The sequence below is a fragment of the Myiozetetes cayanensis genome, unplaced genomic scaffold, assembly GCF_022539395.1.
Source record: "Myiozetetes cayanensis isolate MyiCay16 unplaced genomic scaffold, myiCay2020 scf20-37, whole genome shotgun sequence".
In the NCBI taxonomy this organism is placed as follows: Eukaryota; Metazoa; Chordata; class Aves; order Passeriformes; family Tyrannidae; genus Myiozetetes; species Myiozetetes cayanensis.
The window spans coordinates 14,585,232-14,597,823 of NW_026087412.1; the positions used below are offsets into that span (position 1 = coordinate 14,585,232).

Genomic DNA, 12,592 nt, shown 5'->3' on the forward strand with positions numbered 1-12,592 from the left:
TGGGCTGCTGACTAACTGCAAGGTGGGAGTTCTCCTCGCCTCCCTTGCGAGCTCCTGTGGAGCTTGTGACTCAGTGCTGGGGTACAGGACTCGTTTGCAGTGCTCTGTGGGAGATGAAGATGAATTTGGAGTTGGCTTTCTTAGAATTGTAGAATCGTGGAACCATTAAGGTTGGAAAAGACCTTTGGGATCATCAAGACCAACCATCGACCCAGCAGTGCCAGCGATTCCCGCTGTGCCTTGCCCTGGATGAGTGCTCTGTGCCCCTCTGCCCTGCTCCTGGGGCAGATGAGCCTGCTTGAGCAGTGCAGAGTGGGAAGGCTGACTTTCCCAAAAGGAAAACAAGCCACAAAAATGCTGGGATTAGGCTGGGATGGGCATGGGGATGTACAGCCTGAGGTGGGCTGGAGGAGAGGCAGAACCAGTGCAGGGCTCTGCTCCCTAAAGGTTGCCTGGGAGCACCGTAAATGCCACCATAAATAGCACAAATTTTAGCCATGGGAACTCAAGTTCTGGGCCAGCAAGGTCAGAAAAGGCTCTTATTGAGATCTCCAGCCCTAAATGCTGCGGGTGTGTGGTGCTGTGCCGTGCCTGGTGCAGGGCTGTTGCCATCTGCTGGGCAGCCACAGTGGTTCCGCCTGGAAGCAGCCAGGAAAACACATCCTGCACAGCCACAAGAGGGGAGTTTGGCTTTCTCTGGAAGCCTTCACCACCCCCAGGCACACCCCCTTTGTCTGCACATCCAGCAGCGAGCCCTACAGCGCCGTGGGCGTGGATGTGGGGGGGTGAAATTAGTGTTGGTCTCACATGTAGCTGTATTGTGGGAGCTGGGGAGACTCCTGCATTTCCCAGCCTGCCTGTCCACAGGCACAGCTGGAAGAATTCCAGCTCAGAATGTTCTGTGAAATTCTGTGAGACAGGGAGCAGCAGCTTGAAGGTTAACACATGATCTCCGTGAAACTGCAACCTCTCTTAAAGCTGGAATTTCTTCCCGTGTGGAGCAGTTGAATTTAATGCTTCTCTGAGGGGCAAAAATCGGTGAGGCAATTGAAATCCACGTTGCTGGATTTCTCCAGCTGCTCAGGGCTTCTGCAGAGGGGACTGGAGACCTGCAGGCTTCAGCTGTGTGTTGTAACACAGATGCTGTTGGGAGAGCACGTGGTGGCCACAGCTCGGGTGGGTGGGAGCTGTTCCCAGAGGCATTGGCTGTCATTCCTCGTGGATTGTGTTTTGCAAGGAGCCCACGTGGGGTGGTTGTGTGAGTCTTCTGCTGTAGGCTCGTGGTGGCCCCTCCTGGTAGCCCTGTGGACCTTCTGAGCCCTCCTTTCTTAGGGCAGACTCCTGGGAAAGATCTTTGCCTTCCCTAAGGCAGAGACCTGGTGAGCAATGGAGCATTTCGAGTGTGTTTGCTGCCTTGGGAGGGACCTGCTTTGCAATCCTCAGCTTTTTACGTGAGGTTTCTTCTCCTCTGCCTCTCCACACCGCTGTTACCACGGGATGTGTGTCTGGTAGAGGCCAACTAGAAAAGGGTTAAGCTTTGTAACCTCCTCTGAGCTGACTGAGGGGCTCAAAGCACCAGGACAGAGCTGGGTTCAGCTCTCCAGGGGAGTTCCTGGGGTGTTTCCTGGCTATGCCACCACAGGTATGAAGGTCCCACAGCAGTGGTGGGGATGGGGAGATGGAGGTGAGAGCTCAGGTTTTCTTTATTGGTGCCGTTCCCTCGTTCTGGACTGGTCTCAACAGGCCTCTGGTCACAGGGCTGACCCAAAAGCACTGTTGTGTCTGAATGGAAGGCCACAAATCCCTCCCCAGGTTGGCTGCTGGAATTGGGGATAGTTTTGTCCTGAACAGCTGGTGCACTCAAAATCTTATAGGTGGCCAGAACCGTAGGGCTGTGGAATGTGACAGATGCAGTTCAGTGTCTGTTCATCTGCCTGTCCCTTGGGGAAGCACGTGGAGCCCTGAGTGGTGTCCCCTGTGTTACCCTTGTGTTCATGGAATCATGGAATGGTTTGTGTTGGAAGGACCTTAAAGATCATCCAGTCCCACTCCCTGCCATGGGCAGGGACACCTTCCACCAGCCCAGGGTGCTCCAAGCCCCATCCAACCTGGCCTTGGACACTTCCAGGGATCCAGGGGCAGCCACAGCTTCTCTGGGCAACCTGTGCCAGGGCCTCCCCACCCTCACAGACAGGAATTCCTTCCCAATATCCCATCTAACCCTGCCCTCTGGTAGTGGGAAGCCATTGCCCCTTGTCCTGTCCCTCCATCCCTTGTCCCCAGTCCCTCTCCAGCTCTCCTGGAGCCCCTTCAGGCCCTGGCAGGGGCTCTCAGGTCTCCCTGGAGCCTTCTCTTATTCAGGTGAACCCCCCCAGCTCTCCCAGCCTGGCTCCAGAGCAGAGGGGCTCCAGCCCTTGGAGCATCTCCATGGCCTCCTCTGAACTCATTCCAGCAGTTCCATGTCCTTCTGATGCTGGACCCCACACCTGGAGGCAGCTCTGTAGGTGAGGTCTCACCTGAGCAGGGAAGAGGGGCAGAATCCCCCCTCCCCGCTGTCCACACTGTTATTAGACAGAAAAAAATACCATTATCAAATCACTAAAACTGCTGGACTGAACTCCCAAATGAGTCTGTGGTTATAACTTGGTAACTAAAAACCTGAAAATACCAAGGAAATTTATTTCTTGTGTAGCCTCAGTGCAGTGTAGGGGGAAGGATGGGAGTGTAAATCAGGCACAAATGTTCCTGAAGGAAGGACCTGAGTGCAGGGTTAGGGAGAGATGTTTCTTTGCTGGTCGGAAAAGATCCTGGTTGAAGTGTTTGCCTTGTACAAAACAGGCCATAAGGAGTTTGGAAAACACAGACCTTGAAGCCTTATCTTGAACTGTGTCGGATTGGGAAACGTGGGAGCTGGGCCGTGGGACACTGGGCAGGACTGGGAGAGGGGAGGGGGCAACGCTGGAAGCAAAGGTGTCTCAGTAAGAGTTTGGGAAGTAAAATGGGCAGTGGTTGAGGTTTTCTAAAAGCTTTAGTGTAAAGGTATCTGATTTTGGGCTCTCACAGGGGTTCTGGGCTTTCCCTGAGGTCTCGCTGCACGCACAGAGGAGCAGAAGGGCTGTGAGGAGCAGATCCAGCCAGAGCTGAGAGGAGAGCCCGTGTTAAAGGGTAACTCCTGCTGCCCTGCTCGTGAGCAGCAGTCTGGGCTGGGTTTGGACTCAGCACAGAAGGTCAACTGGTTATCAAGGGGCAAGACACTCGCAGTCAGTGCTGCTGAGCTGTGGGTTCTGCTCGCAGCTCTGCCCCTCAGGAAGGATGTGGACAGGAGGACAGCAAGGATAACCCGGAGTGAACGTGATTTGGGAAGGTAATGAAGGAAATAAGTTTGCTTATGCTGGACAGGCAGGACTGAAGGGGCCTGAGGCTTGAAATATGTGAGGTTTCTGTGGAGAGGGAACAGAAAAACAGGCAAAACCCTCAAAACTTGTGGGTTTAAGCAACGCATTGCATACCTGGGTGCTTGTAAACTCGGCTGGCACCCGTGACCGAGGCATCAGCCTGTCTTTGGGGTCAATATTGTCATTGCCTGCCACAGATCACCCTCTGAGTCACCCACACGGTGACAGTGCTTCTGATCTTCCCCTGCTGAGCAAGCCAAGCATTATTTATTTACCCCTCTATTGGTGGCTATAAGGAAGGAATTTGTCATTTAACGCTTAAATATTCACCAGGAGTACCAGGAAGGCTGAGATAAGCCTCTCTAGGTTGTCTTCAGATTTCACCTCTTTATTTGGGGGCGGTTTCACGGGAGAGGGAAGCATGAGCACCTGGAGCAGGGCTGGCCAGGGGCTCTGGAGCCGTGCTTTTATTTTGGAATTCCCACAAGCCAGAGGCTGCGGTCACACGGCAGGGAAGTGTGGCTGAGCTCCCGCTCCTTATCGGGGAGCTCGGGAACAAAAGGCGCTCTGTTGGGACCGGCACTCGCTCCCTGCCTCTCCTGGACTTTGCTTCCCTCCTGCCTCCCAGGAGCAGGCGGCAGCTCCCAGCTGGGAGCGCTCCCGGAGCTGGGGTGGACTGGGGCGAGGAGGAGATGTGTCCACAGGTGGGTTTGGGGGGTTAACATGAAATGGGGGAGGGGGGTTGGGTTTCTGGAAAGGGGCAGGTCTGTGGGGATGTGGTCAGCCCTGGAGGTGCCAGGAAGGGGCAGGTTGGAATCCACATGACTTTTTACACAGGCAGTGCAGGTATAAGGGGGAATGATTTAAATAAAAGAGGAGAGGTTTAGATGGGATGTTAGGAAGAAATTCCTCCCTGTGAGGGTGGGGAGGCCCTGGCACAGGTTGCCCAGAGAAGCTGTGGCTGCTCCATCCCTGGAAGTGTCTAAGGCCAGGCTGGACAGTGCTTGGAGCAACCTGGGCTGGTGGAAGGTGTCCCTGCCCATGGCAGGGGGTGGAACAAGATGAGTCTTTGAGGTTCCTTCCAACCCAAATCACTCCATGGTTCTGTGATTCCATGATGTAACTTCACAGTCCTCTCTCTCTGCCTGGGTTCTCTCAGGGGAGCTGGACCAGGAGGGACAGTGCCTGCAGGCTTTGGGGGTGCTGAGGACAGTGTGCAAGATGTGGTGTTTTGGGAGTTGTTTTTTGGTTTGGGGTTTTCTGAGCTGGGTGAGTGTTTCCCATTTGCCCCAGCAGGTGCAGGGCGGTTCTCTCGCCCAGCCCTGAGGGGAATAACTGAGAGTAATACCCTCAAACCCCAGCTTCAGGGACTGAGTTGTGAAGATTCCCTTTGCCCAAGGCTGAGCACAGGCTCCCTGGCTTCCATGAAAAGCTGGCATTGCCTGAAGATGTGGGACGAGGCCCAGAGCTCAGTGCTGCGCTGCCCCCCATGTGGGGGGATGTGGTGGCTCAGTGGCTTTTTGGGGGCTGAGCTGTCAGGGGGTGTTCCAGGGCTTTGGGGGTGGCTGCATTAATGTAGGCTCATGTGGAACTATAAACACAACTATCTCCCTGTCCCTGGCTCCCTGGCAGGAGTGTTCCAAGCCTGGCACTGGCACTGCTGTCCTGGCCACAGGGTGTCCTTGGAGGGTGATTTTTGTAGCTGGCTCCTCTTCCCCCCCCTTCCTGTATGCAATCAGGGCTGGAGTTCTTCAGAAACAGGCTCACACTGCTGGGAAAACAGAGTTGTTTATCCTTTTCCTCGTCACTCACCTCCCCTCCCAACCCTCCGAGCATTTGTGGCCAAGGACAGCAGAGCTCTGGGATGCCGGGACAGATCCAGGGACCAGCCCCATGGAAAATGCCTGCAAGGAACCTCCCTGGAAGCCAGACTTTGCTCTCCTCTCCAAGGCAACACCTTACCAGAGCTTGGGCTGAAGCTTCTGTCCATCACAGATCAAAGCTGAACCTGGTCCTGCCTGGACCTTGCAGGTGACTCCCAAAGAGTCTCGTTTCCTCTCCTCATACTCCAGCAGCCTTTTTTAAATCCATGTGGGGTTTATAGCACTTTACAACATCTAATCAAGCAGTCTTTACTGCCCTGTGTAATCCCATGCCTGCAGTAGAGGAGCTGCTGCTGGAGAAGGCTCCTAAAGCACTTCATCACCTCACCTGTTTCACCCGAGCACGTTACGTCATCCCAACGCTGACTTCATCCAGTTACTTCCTTTTAGAAGCAGAAATGCTCACCTGGCCATTCCAGATCCCTGGAGTTTTGCTTTGAATAGGCAGAGAGACTTCCATGTGGCCCATGTCCTGCTCAGCCAGGGGGGGAAATATTTCCCTGGGGAAAATACCTGGTGGAGGAGCTGGATTAGGAGTGGGGAACCTCAGTCAAACCTTGATCCTGTTCTAGTTCTGTGGGCTGTGTGTGTGCAGCAGTCCCAGTTTTAAGGTCTGAGGTTTACCTGAAGCGTCTGAGGGTATGTTTTGTTTGATAAAAACTTAAAATGCACTGATATTGGTGACACCAACCCCATTCTGAACGTGTTGGAGACCCCTGGCAGGTTCCCTGGGGTGCTTGTAGCCCAGCCTTGCTGCCTCAAACCCATGGATGTCTTTCAGTGTATGTGGGGTTTTTTTAAGCTGCAAAAGTGTTTCCTTTCTGCCTGCTCCCAGAAAGGCAGATTTGGCTGAAGGAGAACCAGGTTTTTAAAGGGTCAGTGCACAACCAGCTGCTTGTGAGGCTGTAAATAAGAACTTTCTTCACCCACACCTTTGCCCAGGGACAGAGCCTTGGCTTGGCTTGGCTTTGCTCTGTCGGGCATTTGGCAATACTTAAACCCCCTTGGTTTGTCTATCTCCTCCTGGCATCTCTTCTTGAGGTTTAGTTACTTATTCTGTGATGAAACATAAAGCAAAGTTCTCCACGCTCGTGCTCAGGAGAAGTACTTGGTTTAAAGTTTCAACTGCTGCTTAACTCCCTGATCACACAAGGTTTAATTTTAATAGGCCTCTTGCATTTGAAGTCTCATCTAGGCTGGTATCACAAGGGAAAAATATAATTTTTAAATAATAAATTTCTGCACACCTTTGGTGGGGCCGAAGGATGGTTGGTGTGATGTCCTGGTGGCTCCTCCTCCCATAAAGGGTTGCTCCCTCATCCAGCCTGTCCATATTGGTATTTCCCATGATTAAGATGTTCTGGAATAATGTGATAGATAAATCACAGAATCATGGAATGGTTTGGGTTGGAAGGGATCTTAAAGATCATCCCATTCCAACCCCTAACTGGGGTCACAGTTCAGCTCCTAGTTATGCCTCATGTTGAGAGAGTCAGCAGTAACCACAGCAGGACAGGTTTTAACCAAATTACTTGTGAATTGCAGTGGTTTAGGGCTTTTGGCTTCTTTCAATAGTTGTCTTTACTTTGTGCTCATCATAATACTTCAATGTATACTTAAATTCAAGCTATTCCAGTGAGAAGGGGGGGGATTGTATTAAAAAAAAAAAACACAAAACACAAAAAAACCTCACAAAAAACCCCCAAACAATCCCAGCAGCATTTATTTTGGAGTCTGCAAGCAAACTGATTTCCAGTTTGGCCTTAAAGGAGGAGAAATCTGCAGGTGGAGGGGGCTGCTGTCCCCTCTTGGGCCCTCTCTGTCCATGAGCCATCCAGGCAGGCCGAGCCTCTGCTTCCCTCCTCGAGCATGAATGGTGTTTCTGGGAAGCACAGCATAAATCCAGTAAAGCACTTAAGCAAGTCCCAGCTTTAGGTGTATAAGTGTTTTTTGGTGGATTTATGCTTTTTTAAGTGGGTGGGGATTTTAGAGGCTTTGGTTTTCCTCTCAAAGGCTGGTGAAAGTCTCCTTCTCCCCCTGTCTTCTCCTCAGGCTGACTTTAGACTCCAGTTCTGTGCAGGTTTGTGTCATGTTTAACCTCAGGGTGGTGTCCTGATGAGGTGTTGGTGTCCATAAGTCAGGTGGAAACTGAGCCGAGCTTCCAAGGGGAGCTCCTGGCTGTCTCCATCCACCACTCCCTGAGTGGGCTGAGGAGAGTGCTGGGGGAGAAAAGCAGAGAGGGACTGGCTCATTTTGCTGCTCCCCTGGGTCCATGTGGAGTAGGAACTGCTGTTGAGGAGCTCCATCTCCATCCCTTTCAAGTTTTCTATCCCTTTTTGGCCTTGTGAGTGTCCAAGGCCAGGTTGGACAGAGACTTGGAGCAACCTGGGCTAGTGAGAGGTGTCCCTGCCCATGGCAGGGGTTGTGACAAGATGAGCCTTGAGGACACTTCCAAGCCAAGCCACTCTGTGAGTACAGGACTTTGAGACATGTTATATTCCCAGAATTCCTTGGGAAAAGCCCTGAAAGCTGCTCTGTGGGCTCTCTGGCAAAGGAAGAGAGGTTTGCTTCAGTCGTGCCTGCGTTCACACTGCTGCTGCTCTGCCCTGCTGGGGGCATCTCATCACAGAGGGATCCCCTCAGGTGAACTTCACGTGGAGCAAAAGGCTGTTCGTGAACAGCTCTTTATTTAGAGGCCAGCCAAGAGGGTTCCCATCCCTCTGCCCAACACCTCCAGTGACAGGGGATTATCTGGAGCTCAGCACCAGCACTGACAGATCCCATATTATTATTATTATCCACTGACAGAACCGAAAATATTTTGGTTTGTTCTGAGGCGTGCTGGGGAAATCCCCAAATGTTGCAAAAGGAGCTGGCACTGTGGTGACTTTCAGAGGGGTTTTCTCCTGATGCTCCCGTGGTTCTCCTCCAAACATTGGGTTGGTTCTGGGCTCAGAGCAGATTGTCCCTGCCCACAGGTATGAACAGGCAGAACTGAAGGTGAACACCTGCCTGAGGGGCAGAACTGGGAGGAAAACCCAGTTCTCCATTCTCATACCATGGTCTCTGAAAAGCCAAATCCTGCTACTTTCCTGGGCCCTGCTCAGGTGATGGATTCGAGATACTGTTCCAGCTGAAATGAGGAGATTTGAGTCCTTACAAATGAGACTGTAATGAAGATTTATAAACCAGCTTATTTGCTGTTGAGGGATGGAAGGTGTTACCAGACAGGGCAAAAAAAAAGTGCTTAAGGGCTAAGTGGTAGTTTTGAATGGTGGTTTTTGCAGGGAATTCAGATTAAAAAGGTGTCCTCTTGCAATGGAGTGGGAGGAAGCAGCGGGGATCAGAACTGCTGAGTCAGCAGTGGGTAATCCATTCCTGCCCAAATCCATCCTGGCTCACAACAAAAGCCTCCCTCCAACTCTTATTCAGTCTGTATTTCTGTGATCTGCTTTCCAAGCCCTGCAAAAGCTCAGGTGTACCCCAGGGTGCCGACAGAACAGCACCTGGATGCGGGCTGGGTTTAGGGGGTTGGATTTCGGTGCCTGGAGATGTAACACAGCCAAAGTTTCGCTGCCTCCCACGTGTTTCACCCTGCTCTGCCACGAGTCCACGTAGCTGTAGGATCTGATTTTTTGCCCCTTGTGCTCTCTGCCAGGCAAATGAGGTGACTGACAGTGCTTACATGGGCTCGGAGAGCACGTACAGCGAGTGCGAGACCTTCACGGATGAAGACACCAGCACGCTGGTCCACCACGAGATGCACGACGAGGTGGAGACAGACAGCGCCATCGACTCCACCGTGCACTCGGAATTCACGGATCCCATCGAGGAGCCGGAGCACGGGTGAGTGGGAACAGCAGGGAGCGAAACCCACCAACCACGCGGGGCGGGAAACTGGGAGCAGACGAGGATCGAGGGAGACGCAGCCTGAGGATGTAAAATCAAGTGGGCTGAGTCTGTCTTGCTGTAACTTGGTTTGTTCTTTGTGTTTGGATCTTTTTATGCAAGACCAAAATAGCTCTTCTTGAAAACTAATGGTGATAATTAGGCTGTGCCATGTGTAGGCTGTTTTGGAGCTCGGCCTGGCAATCTCTTTGAGTTAATCGTTGCTTGCCTTGGGAGATCTTCTGTACCCTCATTAGCATCTTTAACCTCCAAAATAACTTCTCAGGTGATCCAAACACCTGAAAGACTTAGAGTTTTTAATCTATCACTTAAGCCAGAAACACAACATATAATTTTCAAGTCAGGAGGGGAACTCGTCCTATTTTTGTTTTCCCTAAAAACATGGAGTGCCCTTTGATGTGCAACCGCCTCCTGTAATAACTGGTTTGAAACTTGTGCCTGAAGCGCAGAAACATGAGCTGAGATCTCCTTCCCTGGGTCTGAACCGCTGCTGGCAAAACTGCTCCTGGGCCCACCTCATTTTTGGAGGAAAAGTGGAGTTTGGGGTGAAACTGGGATGCTGGCAGGAGGAAGGGAGGGAATAACTCCTTTAGAATCATGGAATCATGGAATGGGCTGGGTTGGAGGGGACCTTAAAGCTCATCTCGTCCCACCCCCTGTGCATGGGCAAGGGACGCCTTCCATCAGCCCAGGTTGCTCCAAGCCCCGTCCAGCCTGGCCTTGGACACTTCCAGGGCTGGGGCAGCCACAGCTTCTCTGGGCAATCCATGCCAGGGCCAACCTGGTTGGTGGCCCGAGAGCACCGAAACCTCTGGAATCATCTTTGCTTAAGGTCTGATAGAGCCCAGAATTAGCTTTGGCCAAAACCACGTCGCCCAGGCTGGGTGCTCTGGGGAGTCCTTACAGTCCCCATGGTTTTTTTGGAAACACCAGGCTTCCCTCCCACCCCAGAATCCATCTGGGAACGTCAGAGACGCAGCGAGCGGTGCCGCTGCGGCCTCGGCGCCGGGGCCGAAAGGGTGCCGTGGATTAGAGCAGAAATGAGATTATCTGGCCTGGCTCTTCTCACCCCAGCGCCTGCAGCTCAGTGCCAGTTAATTTGGGACATAATCGGCCGTGAGCTCCCGGGCTGCGAGCGGAGGGAGCCGGCAGGGGGATGGCGGCCTGCGTGCGCTCCCGGCCCCTGGCGAGGATGGCCTGCCTCGGATTCACCTGCCTGTAGGTACCACATGCTCTGCTTGGGAATTCTTACTGGAAGGTTACCTTGTCCTTTCAGGCTTCCCAAAGTCTGGGGTCCCAGCATAGGAAGGGTATGGATAGACCTGCTGGAAAGAGTCCAGAGGAGGCCATGGAGATGCTCCAAGGGCTGGAGCCCCTCTGCTCTGGAGCCAGGCTGGGAGAGCTGGGGGGGTTCACCTGGAGAAGAGAAGGCTCCAGGGAGACCTGAGAGCCCCTGCCAGGGCCTAAAGGGGCTCCAGGAGAGCTGGAGAGGGACTGGGGACAAGGGATGGAGGGACAGGACAAGGGGCAATGGCTTCCCACTGCCAGAGGGCAGGGTTAGATGGGATATTGCGAAGAAATTCCTGTCTGTGAGGGTGGTCAGGCCCTGGCACAGGTTGCCCAGAGAAGCTGTGGCTGCCCCTGGATCCCTGGAAGTGTCCAAGGCCAGGCTTGGACGGGGCTTGGAGCAACGTGGGATGGTGGGAGGTGTCCCTGCCCATGGCAGGGGATGGAATGGGATGGTTTTCAAGGTCCTTCCAGTCCAAACCCTTCTGGGATTCTGTGATTCACTGTTTCCAGTGTGGGTTTGGGAACATCGAGGTGTCCTTTGGGTGCTCTGTCCAAGCACAGTGGTTACCTCTTGCCAGGTGTGTTAAATGTGTGCAAATCCCAGATAGCCAAAAATATAAGGAAAAGCTCCATTTGACTTGATTTGAATGGTTTGAGATGGAAACCTCTGGAAGTCTATCCCCAAGGTGCTGAGGATTGGTTTTGGTGCCATCAAACCCCACACAGGAGGACACCTCGAGTGTGCAGAGCTCTCCCAGGGGCTGCTCTCGACCAGCGAGCATCACTTCTCAGGAGCTCTGGAAGCTCAACACACCTGAGATGGTTTGAGCTTAAGTGGTTATTTAGGCTTTGTGTAGTAAAGATTAGTTGGACTGTGGATCTGGAAGCTGCTGGAGCCCCCAGAGGTGAATAGGAAATACTGTTTACTGCTCAAAGCATCCTGAACTGAGGGTTTCCAGGTGCCTGATCAGATCTGCTTCTGTACAGTGCTTGTCAAACTGCAGCCCCAGATTCAGAGAGCTGGGCTTGGGTTCTGCTTCTGAGTTAACAATTCCACCCCCTGCCTTCTATTCCTGGAGAGATTTCCGCTGGTTTTGGTGGTGGTCTGACTCACCATGGGGAGGGATGGATGGATTCTGCTGGATCTCACTGTGGAATAAAAAGGACACGAGGAGGATGTACAGATGCCACAGGCTGGACTGGATTTATTTGTGGTTAAATAGAGATCTGGAGGGTTGACATGTTTTTATTAGCGGGATGAGGGCAAATCCTTCAGATGGTGCAGGTTTTTGTCATAAATGGCTTATCTGTAATCTTTTCTTCTTTCTGGTTTAGCCCAGCAGTCTGGTCACACCCCCATTTCCCAAGTGGATGGAGATGGGGGGCGTGGCCTGAAATACCAATTTTTATAATAATGCAATATTTTATTTTTAGCATTGAATTTTGGAGAGGGGTGCAGTGCTGGTGTCCCCCCCCAAACACATTCCTGTGGCTCAGAGCCACGTGGACGCTTTCACAGCCTGGTCCTTACAAACACTCCCTGCTGTTTTCCCCAGCTTCATTTCCAAACCTCCCAGTCCTGGGCAGGAAAGTCCTTTGGGGATATGCACATCCTGCTGTGGTGGCTTCATTTGGTGGGCAGCCCTGGCACAGGTTGGGCAGAGAAGCTGTGGCTGCCCCTGGATCCTTGGAAGTGTCCAAAGCCAGGTTGGACGGGGCTTGGAGCAACCTGGGCTCCTGGAAGGTGTGGGGAAGGGGGTGGGATGAGGTGAACCATGCCATGATTCTGTGGCTCCATGCTCTGCATGCGCAGAGGTGCTTTCAGGGATGATGGCTTAGTGCTGAGCTGTGTCCCCTGAGGAGTAAGGGACATCCCAGGGCCTGTGCTGGGTGTGTTTGGGATTTACACTGAAGCTTAACATGCTACAGCCTTCTGGATCCAGGGCTAAAAACACATGGAAGAGCAGGGAAAGGGCTCCTTTGTCTGGGGGGGTCTGTCCCTGCTGGGTTTGGCAGCTGCCCAAACCCCCCCTGACACCAATCCAGCGGGGTTGCAGCGTTAAACCCTGGGGCTAGGCCCTTGATAGGATTAGGCAGCAACAAGCAGGGGTGAGC

At 52.8% G+C, this 12,592-nt stretch overlaps 1 protein-coding gene across 4 annotated transcripts in view; it reads left to right on the top strand.

Moving 5' to 3' along the window:
* The window catches only part of RAB11FIP3 (RAB11 family interacting protein 3), a 77,633-nt gene that overhangs the window by 42,972 nt on the left and 22,069 nt on the right, over window positions 1–12,592 (top strand). For all 4 annotated transcript variants that reach the window (XM_050317661.1, XM_050317662.1, XM_050317663.1 and 1 more), the window contains one exon: window positions 8,937–9,124. In XM_050317661.1, coding sequence (XP_050173618.1) covers window positions 8,937–9,124 — 188 coding nt within the window. The remainder of the gene's footprint in view (window positions 1–8,936; window positions 9,125–12,592) is intronic.